Source organism: Colletotrichum jinshuiense, chromosome 4 (genome assembly GCF_051148585.1).
Source record: "Colletotrichum jinshuiense chromosome 4, complete sequence".
Classification (NCBI taxonomy): domain Eukaryota; kingdom Fungi; phylum Ascomycota; class Sordariomycetes; order Glomerellales; family Glomerellaceae; genus Colletotrichum; species Colletotrichum jinshuiense.
In genome coordinates, this window is record NC_139311.1 from 4,452,150 (window position 1) to 4,469,262 (window position 17,113).

The following is a 17,113-nucleotide window of genomic DNA, read 5'->3' on the forward strand; positions in this document are numbered from 1 at the left end:
ATCATGATCTCGATTTCTCAAGTTATGTTTCCGTGCTTCCTCCACCCAAATGGACCTGGAAGCTCTAAACGGCTGTAGTGCTTCACCATCCCAGCTGAGCTGCATGAACCAGTCACAACTATCTAATTTGTCGTCCTCGAAGAGGTCCGATAGCGTCGGAATTTTCGGGTTGCATCCCCTGAGCCCCCACACACTGTTGATGGATTCTACCCCTGCTCAATCCCTGATCTGTGTGTTATAGTGTACAGACACCGCAGGCACACACGTGTTACTTGTTACATGTCCTATGAATGTAAAGCCGATTGCCCAGGCACTATTTCTCTAATAAAAGACAAGAAGTTGTTCTTGAAGCACCATATCGAGCATCACGCGAGGCACTAATTGCAGGGGCTTACGAAACCGTTGTAATGAGCATGACATGCTGCGGAGCTTGCGAACCTTGAAGGGCCCGGGCCACCGGCGATACTGGTAGACTGTTGTTATGGGGCTCAGTGCGTTCTGCATTGTCAGGGCAATATTTAGTAACTGCTGTGGTATCCGTAGTCTGCAGACAATCGAGACCGCTTCAACCGGGGAGGGGGATTCGGCCGTTTCTCCCTTGGCATCGATCACTGCTTGAGATGCGGAGCTCATACCTAACTTGTTGAATCTACTGACTTGACGTCTCTGCGCCAAGATCGGACTCCCGTGAGTGGGGTTGTCCATGCACATGTGCAGGACAGGTGCATGTGGCTGGATGAATTGGTGAAATATGCATATGTCCGCCAAGATTTATTGCATGCGGCAGTTCGGCAGCAGATTTGGGAAATCACTGCAGGGCACGACACAAGAAAGGGCGACATGTATACGTATGCTTGGCGGCTTCAATGGACGTTATTTACCCGCTGTGACATTTCTTCCCGGCGGGATTGCTAGTCAGCATGCTGAGGTCTCTGTTACCCCTTGCCCTTCGGCGGAGTTGGCACCCAAGATTCGCCTATGTGGAAGTATCTGTCACTCTTGAACCCCGGTCTGACACACTGCGAATCTTTGACTCATGGTTGTAAAGTCAAAAGATACGTAAAGCTAGGAGTGCCGCCGTGAACTGATGCTAGGTTATTTCATTTTTAAAAAAAAAACCAAAACCGCTATATACTTATCACAATGGCATTTGATACTTGAAGGAAACCGCAATCTTACATCATAGTTTCGAGAGCGCCCGTTACACTGAACATTTGGCACCCATACAATATTAAGCATATGGTTCCAACTCCTTCTCCGTCCACTCCCACAGCTTCTCGCAGAGCTCCTCATTCTTCGCCTGTTTGGAGTCTCTTCCTGTGACGCCCACCGGCCAGTAAAAGACTCCAGACTCAGCATCCGGGCTTACTGAGGCCCATATCTGATTCTTGGCGCCCTCAGCAACAGGCGTCGAAACAAGCCACGTGGCGAGGCCCACGATCGGTTTCAATATAGGCCAGCTAGCTGCGGGACCGCTCACAAGATTCGTATTTACAGCTCCAGGATGGATCGAGATGCAGCGGAGCTCTGGGTACCGCTTGGCGAGAGCCTTAGAGTGATGGATGTTGGCAATCTTGGAAGCGCCATAGCGAGCCCAGGTTCCCGTAGAAGCCATGTCAGTCTTGAGTTCGTCAAAGTTGTAGAGGTCACTCGGGACCCAGTTCTCAGCGGCCGATGACAGTGAGATGATGCGCACGTCCTTATCCGGTCCGGACTTCGCGGTCTGCAGCAACGTCGGCAGCAGCAGCTTGGTGAAAAGAGCGTGGCCCATGTGGTTCGTGCCAAATTGAATTTCGTAACCCTCTTTGGTCAAATTAGGCGGCCAGGCCATGATACCGGCATTGTTGATAAGGATGTGCAGACTTTGCGACTTGGAGAGAAACTCCTTTGCGGCGCGCTTGACGCTCTCGAATGACGTAAGGTCGATCTCCAGGAAAGTGATGGGAGCCGCGTCAGGCACTTGCTTTTTTATATCTTCAATAGCGGCCAGAGCCTTAGATTCATTCCTGGCGGCGAGGTAGATGTGGGCTGGGTTGTGTTTGCTGAGCTGGGTGATCGTCTCCTTCCCTAGGCCAATGTTGCCCCCAGTGACGAGGATGACCTTGCCGGAAAGGTCGGGAATGTCTGTGTTTGTATTGAACCGCACCATTTTAGACGTGCGCACAGTCTGATGGTCTTCAACTTTTGATCCTGCGATGCTACGCAAGGTGATGGAATGATGAATTTGTCCAAATTAAACGAATCCGACCGCGACGTTCTGGAGAAGAAAGCAAGACACGAGTCGGGGGATTAGATAAAGCGGGGTCCGCTGAAACCTTCACCTTGGACAACCGGTGGAGCCCGAAATTCAATGGTGACTGTCGGCGAAAGTGGGCCTGAGCCGGCGCTTCGTACCACAGTCTCCGACCGCAGTAAGCCGGCCTTATACCGATTGGTTTTCGCTGTAAACCCGGGCCTAATGATACCCCAGACCTGGAAGTTTGGTGTGGAAGGACAAACAATGATGATGATTTATTTGGACGAAAAGTTTCACTCTACCTGACCTTAAGATAGCCCGACGCACTGAAAGTTTGGTCTCAGGGAAAGGGGTTCTCTACTTCGATTCAGGCAGGTTTCTTATCAATGAGTGTCAAAGGGCTCTTGGACATGTATAGAGATAAAATAGATAGCGTTGGGTGGCAATATCTTAAGGGTGGCAAGAGTTTGAGCTAGGTGCTGGGTGAAGGCGAAGGCTCCAATGCGGGCACCGACCAGCTAGATACTTGACCTTGGAGAGTTTACCAAGGTATCCAATACCGGTAAAGGGACACCAATAATCTTATCCCCGCATACGAAGTAAATCTAGGTACAGCGGCCCTGACACTGGAGACGTCGCCAAGGTCAACGCGAAGCAAGACTAACTTGATGTTAGACTTGTGTAGATGGGATCTTTGATGTCGTCGATTGCTTACTCGAAGCGAGTTAGTATATAAAAATAGTCGGTGACTTTTTTAGTACACAGTTTATAACCAGAGTGTAAAGTACCGTTAATGTGAGAAAGTGAGTCGGTACATCGGGCTTGCTGGCCGAAAGCGGCGCTTAGCTCTCTGTTTGTAGGTTGCCGTCGCACAAGAGACGACTTCCCCACTTCTCCGGAGGTCACCTCCGATCAGGAGAAATATCTACGTCACAAATAATGGCACTAATCAAGCGTTAGCCAATAGAGCTATGGTTATACTGAGACTCAATAAACAATATCTACCTACATTTAAATACGCTACTTGCTTATTGCTTTGTGACATTTCGCTCTGCTTACGACGAACATCTCCGACACTATCTTTACTAGCAAAACCTTCAGCGCCACCGGAACCTTAAATCACGATACGACTGTGATATTATTCTTTCGTTTAATTCTTGGAGATTTGGAGTTTACTGGACAGTAGAAGATGATTAGAATATCTCCGTCAGGCAATCTATCATCAGGGTCCCGCAGTTTTAGGCTGTGCCTACGTTAAGATTTACGAAGCCTTGACTAGAGAATAAGGTTTCTTTATGACTTCGTAGATTGGGTATTTACATGACCAAACAAAGAACGAAGCCAGTGTGTGAATGCTTTCTATCTTCCAATACCGTGCCTGATCTTTATGCTTCCAACTCAAATTGGCCCTTGTCAAATGCAAGTATGGCAAAACACTGCGCCTTGGGGGGGATTAATAGAAGCATCTCTGTGGAAATATTTCAAGGCCCCACCATTTCAATCGAAACATAGGATTGTGTTATCTTTGATAACATATGCGCTATCTGGTGACAGTAGCTATTCGTACACCAAGAAAAAGAAAAAGGAGGCAAAGTCAAGTGCCAACACCCCAGAATGGGGAAAGAGACGGCGTTACCGATTATAGTGTCGGGTAACGGCTGAGAATAACCTCTTAAAGGTCGAACTTTCACTCAAGTAGAAATTACAGTAGCGGTTCATCACCGATTTTTTGAAGTGTGTATCTCTATAGACATAAAAATGCTTGCTGTAGTTAAAAGTCCGGCCAACGAGCTCGGATCGAAGGAGTACTCATGTTGACCGTTTTGCCGCTAGAGTATGAAGTCGGGAAGGTATTCTTCAAGTATACCGAATCCGAAATACGATCTCTGTTGTAGTCTTGCTGCATTGGATGAGCTGACAAGCATGAAAACTGATCAGTTTTGCCGATACCCTTTGTCGGGCGGGACCTTGAACATCTATCGAGGCCTAAGTCCTTGTTTCCTGCTACTGCCTCTGCTTGAGTGGATACGCCATCCCATGCGAGTTCTCAGACGCTAGGAGGCGTTGTATCCTTTGGGCAAAGTAAAATGGCCAAGGGAATGAATTTCAGAATTGCAAAACACCAACAAGTAAAAGAATTCATCTAGCGACGGGCGGGAATCAAGGATATTGCACGTAGTTGTAATAACTGTTAATGCATGCCAAGAGTAAGCTGTCCTTGCGAGGGTGGATACTATGAAGCTACGTAGCGTCAGGATAATAACCCCAGTGTTATTGTAGATTGGCCTGAGCTCTTTCCATTTCCGTTTATTCAGAAGCCTCTATGCTAGTTTGGGTTAGAAAGTGGCTTCAGTGGTAGGTGGGTTGCGGCTTGGTGGCGTTTCCTTAGCTGTTCGCAGGACATCGCTCAAAGAAGAAATAGCAAGATGTGTGTTTAATTACACCGGCACGGCCTCCCATTCATAATTATTGAATATATAGTCTATACTCTTGCCAAGATAGATCGATTAACCCTCACACAGACATGTCTGAACGTTCAAGGTCCTTCGAAGGACTGCGACCTGATTCCGCACATAACCATCATGGGCCTGCTTGGTCCATCTGGGGCAACGGTTATTGTATGTTCCATATCAGTTGCTATGCATTGCCTGCGAAAAGAAAAAGAATTCTGTCAGATTCCGAGGCTAATTCAACTAGGCAACCGAATTTACATTAGTCGGAATCACGGCTGCCATGGTCGGTGCTCGATTATACCTACGTCTACGCATCCAGCGACTCCCTCTTAACACAAGCGACATACTCATGTGTGTTGCATGGCTATTTTCTGTAGCGGCAAGCTCTTTTGATGTTGTATATGAAAAAATGGGGGTGTTGCGTCCAGACGTGTCTATCTCATTTGACAAATTGGATGCCCCCCCTCACGAGATCGAGTTTCTATGGAAGGTGAGCATCCGAACTATACTGGCTGGCGGAAGCGAAAGCCACAAGGGGAATACAAGCTGAGTTATTCGCTGACGACACTTGAAAGTTACAATGGGCTGCACAATTTCCCTTCTACACGACGTTCTATCTCTGCAAGGCAATGCTTTTAACGCTATACGCCCATTTCTTCCCGGTTTTCATGCGAACGCGACGGAAGATTCTACAGGCAACGATGGTGTACTGCGCATTAGCGTATGTATTGACTATAGGTATGGTTTTGGGTGTTTGCAGGCCAATACAAGGCAATTGGTAAGTCTTTGTTATTTTACTTGTTTCGCTTCCTTTTAAGAGCTTCAACTGAGTCCTCTTTAAGGTCACTAGATCCAAACATAGCGTGTTCAAATACTATATTCTCAAATGTCTTTAATATTTCATGGGCCTTGAATTTTTCTGCAGATATTATGAGTAAGCTCCATTTCCTCTACTTATTACGAGATAGATGCCCTCAGCGCATATAATTATTAACAACTCTCTAGTATTCTGCCTTCCCTTTCTGGTCTTATACAGACTGCAACTTAAGCCGAGCGTCAAGGCTAGCGTCTACGGCACCTTTCTCCTCGGACTTATCAACCTAGCGATCACACTAACACGGTTTTTGGAAATATACCTCGTTCCGTCAACATCGTTCCTGTCTCTCAACCTCACAGGTAGGTCATTTATATATATATATAAATAAGCCTTTCTATACCAGCACATGTCCCACTTTTATCTACAATAGAAATACTGACCAAGCGGCGACAGAGCTCTGGACCGCGCTTGATGTAAACATCGGCTTGATCATTGCTTGCATACCAACACTGCGGCCGTATCTCTCCCACGCCAAAAAGATGAACTCTCAACGATTATCAAATAATAGTTATGCTAGCAAGTCCGTCAGGGGTTGTTCTCGAGTTTCCGAGGTTTCTCAGCAACCAAATTTGTCGAGACCAGAATGTAAACATGTGAGCAGTAGGGGCTTGGATGATATTATGAATGATATTGAGGGTCAAGATATAGATAAAACTCATAACGGCATAGAACAATCTAGTATTAAGTGACATATTAAGAACAATATATAAGCAAGCAGTAATATTCAGGATCACTACAGCCAGTGAGAATAAGGCGACAACAGTCAATCTATCAGCTCAGGCACACATATCTACGTGCTTCTAAATTCTGAGAAGTGGTAGTCGCTGTAAGTCAACTCACCAAGTTTCAGTAGATCTTATTGATGACGGAAAGCACCCCGACCCTTCTTCTATGGCAACCTTGGTCAACTAGTGGTTAGTACAGTTTGGCTTACATCGTCAAGCTTGGTAACATGTCTCACCGCAACCACGGTAGTTATGTAGTCAGGCTCAACATGGATCTTCATAATGCATATTTGCTGCTGAAATATGAAACTATTGATTCGCGTCAAATCATGTCCTGCAGACCGGGATCTGATGGTTCGCGCCTACAGAAATCAGATAGGTGTGCAATACTTTTGGCCAACTTGAATCCGACGACCAATCAGTGCCTCCGTCACACACCATCTCAGCTTATAAAACTACTCATTGATGGCTTTCTGATGTCGTTGGTAGTGAAGCCCCTCGCTTATTCTGCGCTGCACGACAAAAGACCGAGGTCATGAAATGGAATTAAGGCAGGAACCAGGTACTGCAAATTTGTAGTCTATTATACCATCTATCCACTTAACTATTTTTGCTCTCTGGAGCTAAAGTTTCTATCAATAGGATGAATGATCACCCTACGGTAGCTTGTTAAAGCAGGCGAACCGCTGTCCTTGACTTCGAGAATCAAATGAAGCGGAAGGCCTCGCTCGAGAGCAATTTTCTCCCTAACGACGATGCAAGACTTTTCTGCCGGAGCAATCTGTACCTCGATTTTGCTTCCATTCTCGTCTAGTGCCTTAATTTCAATATCTGAGACTTCGAGTCCGTGGTATGTCTGCAGCGAACCGGGTTCACGGTAGTGGTACCACTTGAAACTGAGCTCATCACCATCCGGGTCATAGCTCCCTGATGCATCAAAAGAAATGACGCCCCCAGCGTCCGCCTCCACGTGAATTGGTGTCTGACCCAGGTTACCGTTTACTGAGACGACGGGGTGATGGTTGACCTTGCTGAAATCCGATGTCAGGGTCCATTGCATACGGGCAGCGAAATCATCTTGGAAAGTGTTTCTCCAGCGCCAAATAGTGGCTTGGTTGGACCTATGCGGCTTGCCATCCACGCCGGTCACCGTATCAATTGCATCGGCGAAGTGGCCTCTGGAAGAGAGGCCCTTTGAGCTGACATTAACAGGGATGTATCGGCCTCCCCAGGATCCGTAGGACGGCTCCTCTGGGACGCCAAGGCCGTTTTGAATGAGGTAGAGAAACGTCGGTGTATCTCCCTCGATAATGAATTCAAAATCTGGGTATGCGGCACCTAACGGACCAATTTGAACGTTCTCTCGGACCCATTCATGCGTCACTTTCGAGCCATCCGGTCCTCCAACATCCCCAGAGCAAGGAGCAGATATTCCGGTCCATGCGGCCACTTGGTATTGATTCCAGCCGTGAATGGAACAAATATAGAAGATCTCGGGCCATTGTTGACGGATCCAACCTCCGCAATCATCTTGGTCGGAAATTGTGTAGACTCTGAGCTTTTCCCGCAATTTGGCAGCATCTGGTTGGTTCCGGATTTTGTGAAGGACCTGGGCAAGCACATTGACGCCGCCCCAGACCAAAACCCAAAGAGGGTCATCGTCAGGCGCTGTGAGCCTTTCTAGAAGCAACTCCCCTCCCTCGCTGAGTGGAACATCGTCACCAACTGCTTCCATGCCATAGACCTATTAACCCGTCCAGTCAGCACGCAATTTGTGGGGAATAGTTCCATCTCGGCAAAAATAACTCACCGGTGGCCCAGACTTGATAAGGCCCCTCATGCTTCGCGCCGAGGGGTAAGGAGAATCAGGGTGGGCATGAGCGTTGAGGTTGTCAACGACCTTTTCATATGCGTCGACAATGTCGTGGAGGTTTTGCGGCGCAACTTTGTTCCTCAGCCATGTTGATGTAACGGCAACAACGCCTTCAGTACGGAACTGATTAGAGTACGTGAGGTAACGGCAAAATGATTCGGCATCATCTGGCTCGTTGGTAATATCCGTTAGAATGAAGACTCGTGGCTTCGACGGGAATTGAGTGAGGGATGCTGTCCCTCTAGATGCGGGGGAGACCATCTGGAACGAGGGTAGTGTCTGGTTTCTTTGTGATCTTGTCTTCTGCTCAGATCTGACTTGCTGGTGCCGACGCAAGACCTGGTCTACCAATCCGGCCTGTTGCCTGGGTTTGTATTAATGTTGTCGCTGTTGACTTGTTGAATGTGTTAAGGAGACGGAACCCATTTGCTTAAGAATGCCAAACTTAAATCTTGGAATCAGCTGCAAAAGGTCCAATTCAACAGCTTTTAATCGACCAAATGCGGCAGTCGGAGGCTCCCGGGGACATTTGGCGAGGGGAAAGCCAAGGAGGTTGACTGGTAAATATGGAGAAGCTAAAATGGCACCTGATTCAAGCCAAGCGGGAGTGCCCACAATAGGTAATCTGAGCCACCCGCAAACCCCCTCATGCCTGTTGACCCATCAAAAAAGGTACCTGGGAGCCTCGAGATGCCATCTTGGTACATGGTCAGGCCTGGGGCACACCTTGCCCAGTTCCACCTCCGCATAAATCTTAACACCCCATGGGGATATGACGGTTGAACTGTTCTTAGGAACTAAGGTTTTGGGTCGCTTTCCCCAGACTCCCCCAAACGGCAAAAAAACCTGAAATTGCCATGATCCTGGGACTACCCGAGAGCATGCGTAGTTGCGATATTAAAAGTCTCCTGCGACCCTCGACCAGCTTCTTGATAACATGAAAGCGCACATGTCTTTCCACGACTGGTACAACGATATTTCCCTCTTTTCTTGTTAATGAGATAGCTGGCTGTTATGGCTACATACAACGGTGGCTACGAGGCCGAAAAGGTCGATTCGAATACTAAGCATGTCGAAGTGAGTGCCGATTCTCAATTGGCAGAAGCTGCCGATTTTGAAGACCACGAGCTGGGTATCTGGAAATCTTTCACCCGCTACCCATGGGCATCTGCCTGGTGTGTCTATGCCTGTTTCACCATCATTCTCCTCAGTTTCGACGTCCAGGCCGCCGGTGCCGTCGTGGGAATACCCCAGTTTCGTAAGGATTTTGGTTACGAATTTAACGGAGACTACGTCCTTCCTGCAATATGGCAGTCTTCCTTTAGCGGCGCTCCTATTGCCACGTACGTACAGAAAAAGAAAGTCCTTCTTGATAACTGCATACTGACCCAATCGCCTAGTGCTGTCATATCGTCGATTGCCTCCGCTGAGCTGGCCGACTATATCGGCCGGAAAAAAGTCCTCGCGCTTGCTCTATTAATATCTTTTGTTGCTGTTGCCATAGAGTTCATCGCAACTACCAACGCCGTATTCTTCGCGGGCAAGCTGCTTAACGGATTTATGGTGGGTGCCATCGGCACCATCATGGTCAGCTATATTGGCGAGGTAATACATCTTTGTCTTGAACTATTTTGGCCACCAACTCATTGTAACCCAGATCACCCCCTTGGCATTACGAGGTATCTTCACTTGCGGTGTTGGTGTGGCGTACGGAATTGGACCTTTGGTCGCTTTCATCGTCATCAACTATACTGGGACGGCCGAGTCTCGCTGGGCTTACCGCACCGTATTCTGCTGTCAATTTGGCTTTGCAGGAGTTGCAGCCCTTTTTTGGCCTTTCATGCCGGAGTGAGTTTTCAACTTGTTTCTGATGAATTAGAAGGGTTTGAGCCGAACTAACCTATGCAAGGTCTCCATGGTGGCTAGTTTCCAAAGGAAAAAAAGAAGATGCCCTCAAGAGTCTCGGCAGACTTGGCCACGGTGGCAACGAGGGAAGAGCGAAGCTTGCACTCATTGAACGAACACTCAATGAGGTTCGAAAAGAGACAGACGGAGTGACCTATGTGGAGTGCTTCAAAAAATCCAACCTCCGCCGAACCATTATCAGCATCATGCCCTTAATCATCCAGTCTCTTAGTGGTATAGCATTCGTGGCAGGATACTTCACCTATTATTTGCAGCTGGCGGGTTATTCCACATCAATGAGCTACCAGCTTCAGATAGCCCAGCCTGTACTCTCTATCGTCGGTAACCTGATGGCTGCTGCCGTCATCGACAAAGTAGGCCGGCGGAACCTCACGTTCTACGGTCTCGCAATCCTTACCGTGTTTCTGCTAATTACAGGAGGACTAGGAACAGGCACTAGCCAGTCGATGGTCAAGGGAACCGTTGCCTTCATTCTTATCTACAGCTGGTGGTATAATGTCTCCATTGGTTCCACCGCCTTTTCCTTGCTCGCCGAGGTCTCAACATCTCGCCTCCGAGCCAAGACCGTCGCCATCGGGTATGCGTCGCAAAACTCCATCAACGTTATGTGGCAGTTCGTCATCCCTTACATGTTCAACCCGGATAAAGCCAACCTCGGTGCTAAGATCGCGTTCATCTTCGGTGGTCTATGCTTCTTCTCCCTGCTTTACCTATGGTACTTCCAGCCCGAAACTGGTGGTCGATCCTATGAAGAGCTTGACGAGATGTTTGCAAAAGGTGTTCCGGCCAGGAAGTTCAAATTCTACAAAACTACAGTGCAGATTCGGAATGAGTCTGCTTCACACAGTCTTTCTCGGTAGTTATATGAGTTTACGAGGTTCCTTGCTAGCTTAACACGAAATATCATCGCAAGGGGGCTATGCAAACACAGTCTTGTTTACTTTAATCGGCTACCTGCGTGCATTTGAAGTTAATTTATACATTTATAAAGAAACTATTACATATAGTAAAACTGTCTCATTGTGTTTAGTACTTGAAGGCAAAAAATATAATTGCTAATGCAGAAGTACGTCTTTTTGGGCATTTCTGAGTAATTCCTGTGCCCAGTAAGGCCACGCACGTGCGCCCGCAGCTTTGGAGTAGTCGTCAGGTAAATAAATATGGCCACTACGTCCAGATACAATCTGCTTGAAGATTCTATCCACGACAGGCTCGGCCTCGAGTATCTTGTGCTTGAACGGTCCTGAGCCGTGAACCTTTTCAATCAAGGCGGTCCGAATATACGTTGGGTGAATTATACTGCTCGAAGACTCCTATTATCCTCTGGTAATTTATCCGGATTCAAAGATCTCTTTTGTCCAACTCACCTCGTACGCACTTTGGGTGCTTTGTATCGATGTCTCAATTCCTGAGCCAATCCCTCATGCAAAGCTAGCGTGCCAATCTTTGAGCACGCATAGTCCACATTGTGCACGCCAGTAACAAAACTCGCCATACTCGAAATAGTGATAATATGACCATGATTGTTATGGATCATTGCAGGAAGAAATTCTTTGATCATCAGAAAGCTGGCGATGATGTTGACATCAAAGACGTGCCGGATTTGCTCCTCGGTTTCGTCAAGAATGGAAGCTATTTTCATGACCCCAGCGTTGTTGACCAATACCGTAGGATCGCCATGATCCCTCCGGATCTGCTCAGCGACGTCCTTGATGGAGTCTGTTGTTGTGATGCTTGCTTCGTAGAAGTACGCGTTCGAGGCTGTTTTTGCTGTAAGTCAAGAACAACCCCGACATAAGAAGTCTAGAAGCAGACTTACGGAGTGGGCTCTTCGGAGGGACAACATCAAGGCTGATCACTTTGATACCATTCATCGCCAACTTGCGTACCAGTATGTCTCCAATCCCGCCAGATCCGCCGGTAACGACCACCAACTCCCTTCGCCAGTCATAATGATCTCGAGAGAAATTGTTGAGAACGGCGAGACTTAACAACCTGTTTGCCTTTCGAACCGCTGCTATGCCTAGCAAGAGTGACAAAAGAAATCTGGGCCAACCACGCCGAGAAAACAATCGCAACAGCCCCAGGGATCTCAGACTGCGCAGCAGTTCAGCGAGTCTGCCAGATGCACTGGGAGAAGACGAAGTCAGTGAGGAAGACATAATGGCATATGCGATGGTGAAGCAGGCAGACTTGTATGTTTGTGTTCAAGAGTACAGCTTGTAGTGTCATTTGCCACTGTGTGGTTCACATGCGGCCAGATTAGCCGCCGCTGCAAGGTTGCGCGAGCGGGGTGCACGGGGCTGAAACGCTACCGGCGCTGCCGGCCGCCCGAACCTTATCTTTCGGAGAATCTGTGAAAGCGGGACCAGCCACATCAGGCCGGACGGTCACGGACGCGGCGGCGGAGGCCCTCGAGAGTAAGTATTCAGAACAACCCGCTGATCTGGGTTGATGAATACTGCTATGTAAAATGCTGCGAGATGAATGCAGTCCGCAACCAGTTCCATGCCCCCGAATTATGATTGTCTAATTCGTTTGCACTGACAAGGTATTGTTATTGTGCCACGTCGGTTATGCATTTCGACCCTCAGTGGCTTTTGGACCTTCCGGGGTAAGGTTGGAATACGCATTAATATTCAAGTAACGACTGTTTTCATTGGGCCGGGGAGCCGGACTCTCGCTTCGACCCTTGGCACTTCTGCCCCGGTCTGTAGAATGCGTGATAACTGTGGGTTGGTAGTATTGCTAGAACCAACAACAAAAAAGGGCGTTTAAAAGAGGGGTCGCGCTCGATTCTGCGCTCCAACGTTGTTATTTCTCTCCGTTTCTCCCTGAACCCGACCTCTTGTACTTCTGTGCCTGCTTGCCTTCCTCTGTTGCTAGCTGCCCACGAATGGCTATCAATTAACATAATGACAAGTTCGACTCCGACGCAGGCAGCTACGTCGCCTCCTGCCAATGCCACCGACCGACTCGAATCTAATTCAGAATTGATTGAAGCTGTGAGTAACCTGCGATGCTCTATTCACGCCTGACTCTGAGAGAAAGGGAGACTGTGTATTGACGTAATGTGTATTAGGAGCCTGTCACCGAAAACGAAGATGTCGCTGAAACGGAAACACGGAGGTGAGGAACTTGAGCGAATATCAATGAACGAAAACTAAGCGAGTGGCACCAGTATCCATTCGACTTCAACCGCCTCGTTGAGTGAAAGTATTACCGAGTATCGCCGTATTCTCGGTCGTACCTACACGCAGAAAACAGACTACTGGGGCCCGAATGACGAGAAGCAGAATGAAGGACTTGAGCTTGCGTATGTATTTCTGCTGTTTCTGATTCAATTCTTTCCTGGTGAGGGCATCATCTTTTTGTTTATGCAAAACTAATTTACGTCAAAGCCATTACGGTGAGTGTCTGTTTTTTGACGACAAATTATTTCTAGCACCAATTGCCGACAACCCTCACGTAAGATAACATGAGACATTGAAACAAAGAACTTGGAAGCTCACAATTTAAACAGATGGTTCTTGATCTCGGCACTGGCACTGGCATATGGGCTATGTAAGTTTAAAGCTTCTCGCTAATATTACAATCATTGAAAGACTGAAAATTTTAAGGAAATGGCTGACAGAAAACATATAGCGACTTTGCCGACGAATTTCCATCAGCTGAGGTCACTGGTGTTGATATTTCACCTATCCAACCCGGTTGGGTCCCGCCTAACTGCAGGTTCCAAATTGACGACATTGAAGAGCCATGGACATGGCCCATCGAGTTCTTTGACTTCATTCACATTCGTCATCTAGAGGCCTGCGTGGCGGATTGGCCAAAGCTATACGAGCAATCCTGGGAACATCTTAAGCCGGGTGGTTATATTGAAATCAAAGAGCTGGACTTCGAGGACCATTCGCAAAGTCTAGGTGATGATCTGCCTAAGGACCACATCTACAGGAGATGGGCAGAAACTATGATTGCTGCCACGGGCAGGCTTGGAAAGACTCCAACACAGACCCGGAATCATGGCATCGCTATTGCTCTAAGAAATGCTGGATTTGTCGACATTGTGGAGAAGAGTTGGCCTTTTCCGATCGGGGGCTGGGCTTCCGACCCCAAGCTTAAGGAGGTTGGTGCAGTCAACCTCGAGTACTGCGACCAATCCCTCGAAGGGTTTGGGGTTTTCCTATTGAAGCAGGTAATGGGATGGGAAGATGCGGAAATTCTGGTCTTTCTCAGCGAGATGCGTCAAGCATTGAGAGACCTGAAACTTCAAACATACGTCAGATTGTGAGTGTGATCCAAACGATCGCGATCTGTCTTGTGATCGTGGTGGCTAACGGGATGAAATAGCCACGTTGTCTACGCACGCAAACCTGAAGAATCGATTGAAACTGCCGAGCCGACGGCTACTGCAACTGAGGCTTAAACAGACGATAGTTTTCTACTTCGGGTACTTCTTATTTCATCTCTCCCCCTCAGTTTCGTTTCTTCTCTTCTAAGCGTAGATTAAGTGGGGTATTTAACAGAAAAGTACGCCGCGAATATCTTGATATGAATTGAGAAAGAAGTTCGGCTTGGTGTATCTATCGTTCGTCTTTAGCCTGTGATGATTTGTCCGATGTTGCAGTTAGCATATTAATTCACAGTCTATTAGTCATAACTCTATGATGCTGTGTTCATGAAGTACCTGTCTAAGTGATACTAGACGTTTAGCTTATGCAAAAGGGGATTTCGTGTTTTGGTAAAATGCCCGTTGCACTCAGCTTGAAATTAAGCACTCGAAGATATTCGGAAATTACGAGTCATGACTGAGGAAACCTCGCAAGGTTAGTCTTTCATACGAAACTTCTTATCATAATCCATGGAATTCTTTACGCTTACAGCTTTTGCTGTCCTACTATATATACCCTGAGGTCTTGCCAAATGATCGTGAGCAGGGAGCACTGTATCGGCGAATCGAGTCAGCGATGCCGTTTGTGCAGCAAGTAACACGCCTGAAATCTTACGCAGTCCTGATGAGCATGTCAGAAAACAAATTTGATATCTATTTGGCGCTTCTAACTCTACAAATACAGCCTCCCCTCTACCACTTCCCCTACAGAGTCGGCCTTCAGTCCTAGGAAAAGCTGCTCCTCCAAGTCAAATCGTCCCTCAACTGTCCGCCTGATTTCTCCCCACATCAATGGCCTAGCCCATTCATCCTCCTCGTTCTGGCAAAAATCCTCAGTCTTCTCATGATCTTGATATTTATACCCGCCGGCCTCATGGAGCGCCTGCTTCTCCCCCCGTCGTTGAGCGTGGTGGCAGGCCGCAGCGATAGCTGCTGAACAACCGCTCTGAAGAACCATATTTCCCACCAACCGTTTTCTGCTGATAAAATATAAAGCTACGAGCGCCAGAAATCCGACCACAAGAGATATCATCAGGTAAAGACTCGAGTAGTTCGCGACCAACAACTCCCCGTCTCTGCCACTGTGCTCGCGTCCAAATCCAATTCGGCCAAGTCCATTTGTTAATTGGCCGCTATAGTCTACAAAAGAGATTTTGGAGAGAAAAAAGGCTTGGGATATGAGCCAGTGACTCGTAGCACCGAAAATGAGGAGAGGAATGGCATATTTGGGCGGGATCTGAAGCCAATACGCCGAACGCTGGCCAGTACTCCGTCGCGTAACGCGTAGAATACAAGGTCTTAGGGAAAAGGCATTCCATTCAGATGCTTGCAGAAAAGAAGACAGGAGTGCGTTGTACATGAAGTAAAGAGCGCTGAAGAGGAACTGCGGTGTATTGACAAGCACGACGAGGGAAGCGAAAGACGCTGTCGCTAGGGTTTCCCATCCGACTATCGAGGTGTAATCCTTGGTGGTAAAGGATGATAAAGAGAAGGCTGTCGAACGACGGCCAGCCTCTGTGTCAGAAACCAGGGCCATGATAAAAAATGCCGAGACGACGGTGACAGTGACGAAGAACACAGCCCAGGCGACCACAAATCGCCGTCGCGATACTGCATTGAAGCGTCTGTAATTGCGACGTCTCCATTGCACCGAACCAGCAGGGATATTTCGAGTCCACAATGTCAGTAATTGTTTGTAATCGTAAGCGCCAAATCCTTCCGTGGATGGGTCGGGCTGTTGGAGAAACGAGGCGATGGCATCTCCTAACGTGTTGAGTGATTGCCCCCTCACGACAAAAAATAGCATCACCATCACGATAGTTTTGACGCCATTACATAAGATGACTGTTATAAGGAAGGGCGTGTATATCTCTAAGTTGCACTTTTGTCGAAGCGGCTCGGCCAGACAGTACAGCGGTTCGGCAGGCATGAGTCCCCTCTTCCTGTCGTAGGCACCGAACTTCGCGCGCTGTGTTTGGCATTCTGCATCAGCGCCGGAGTAATAGTTGCACATCCAAGAGTTGTCGACTGCATCGCTGACCAGGCCTGGCATTCTAAGTTGGTCTTCGTGCGGCACCACCAGGATCAGGTTGCGATGTGTGGTCAGCATAATACTCGAGTATACTGATGCGCATGTTTCCAGGGTAAGGTTTTCCCACTGGGCGGCGTTGGGAACAATGCTATCGCGGAAGTATTGCCTCAGGTCGCGCTCTGATTCTTTCAGAGTTTCCTTGTCAGGGTTGGTCCAGTTTTTGTTGAGAATCGTTGCGGCGCCAGTGTCAAGGAAGCCGACGTCTAGTTCCGCAACGATGTATTTCGTCGCAGTTTGTGTTGCCAATACGGCAGAGTTGTATACTAGATGGAGAGGAAAGGAGCTAAGAAGCAAGAGTGCCCAGCACAGCTGTCTTGGTAGGGACATGGCTCGAAGGTTGCGTATCGAGGGCACGCCTATGTTCAGCCAACGACGCCGAGCATGTTCTTTGTTTACGTCGTCGCGACTAGGGGCCATAGCCAGTTGCATCGAGTAATTTGACGCTGCAAGAAGAGCGGTACTCATGATGTTAATTATTGAATGCGATAATACGTTCCACTGCGAGACGGATGTGCAGTCCGCCCGCATGAGAATGTTGGTG

The 17,113-nt window shown here is 48.0% G+C and overlaps 5 protein-coding genes across 5 annotated transcripts; 2 read left to right on the plus strand and 3 right to left on the minus strand.

Moving 5' to 3' along the window:
- Nucleotides 1-1,231: 1,231 nt before the first annotated feature.
- On the minus strand, nucleotides 1,232-2,149 carry EsH8_IV_001108 (uncharacterized protein; the record flags this gene model as incomplete). The annotated part of the gene is made up of 1 exon (XM_083265998.1): nucleotides 1,232-2,149. One exon carries the CDS (start codon nucleotides 2,147-2,149, stop codon nucleotides 1,232-1,234), a length of 918 nt encoding a protein of 305 aa, XP_083124893.1.
- A 4,746-nt stretch (nucleotides 2,150-6,895) lies between these two features.
- On the minus strand, nucleotides 6,896-8,425 carry EsH8_IV_001109 (uncharacterized protein; the record flags this gene model as incomplete). Its single annotated transcript, XM_083265999.1, has 2 exons — nucleotides 6,896-8,035; nucleotides 8,102-8,425. The coding sequence occupies 2 exons, from the start codon at nucleotides 8,423-8,425 to the stop codon at nucleotides 6,896-6,898; spliced, it is 1,464 nt and encodes a 487-aa protein (XP_083124894.1).
- Nucleotides 8,426-9,178: 753 nt separating this feature from the next.
- EsH8_IV_001110 (uncharacterized protein) lies at nucleotides 9,179-10,950 on the plus strand (the record flags this gene model as incomplete). Its single annotated transcript, XM_083266000.1, has 4 exons — nucleotides 9,179-9,507; nucleotides 9,565-9,769; nucleotides 9,822-10,012; nucleotides 10,074-10,950. 4 exons carry the CDS (start codon nucleotides 9,179-9,181, stop codon nucleotides 10,948-10,950), a joined length of 1,602 nt encoding a protein of 533 aa, XP_083124895.1.
- Nucleotides 10,951-11,453: 503 nt separating this feature from the next.
- EsH8_IV_001111 (uncharacterized protein) lies at nucleotides 11,454-11,964 on the minus strand (the record flags this gene model as incomplete). The annotated part of the gene is made up of 2 exons (XM_083266001.1): nucleotides 11,454-11,851; nucleotides 11,910-11,964. 2 exons carry the CDS (start codon nucleotides 11,962-11,964, stop codon nucleotides 11,454-11,456), a joined length of 453 nt encoding a protein of 150 aa, XP_083124896.1.
- A 1,041-nt stretch (nucleotides 11,965-13,005) lies between these two features.
- On the plus strand, nucleotides 13,006-14,516 carry EsH8_IV_001112 (class I SAM-dependent methyltransferase; the record flags this gene model as incomplete). The annotated part of the gene is made up of 7 exons (XM_083266002.1): nucleotides 13,006-13,095; nucleotides 13,173-13,219; nucleotides 13,272-13,406; nucleotides 13,492-13,558; nucleotides 13,614-13,654; nucleotides 13,736-14,377; nucleotides 14,441-14,516. The coding sequence occupies 7 exons, from the start codon at nucleotides 13,006-13,008 to the stop codon at nucleotides 14,514-14,516; spliced, it is 1,098 nt and encodes a 365-aa protein (XP_083124897.1).
- Nucleotides 14,517-17,113: the final 2,597 nt, after the last annotated feature.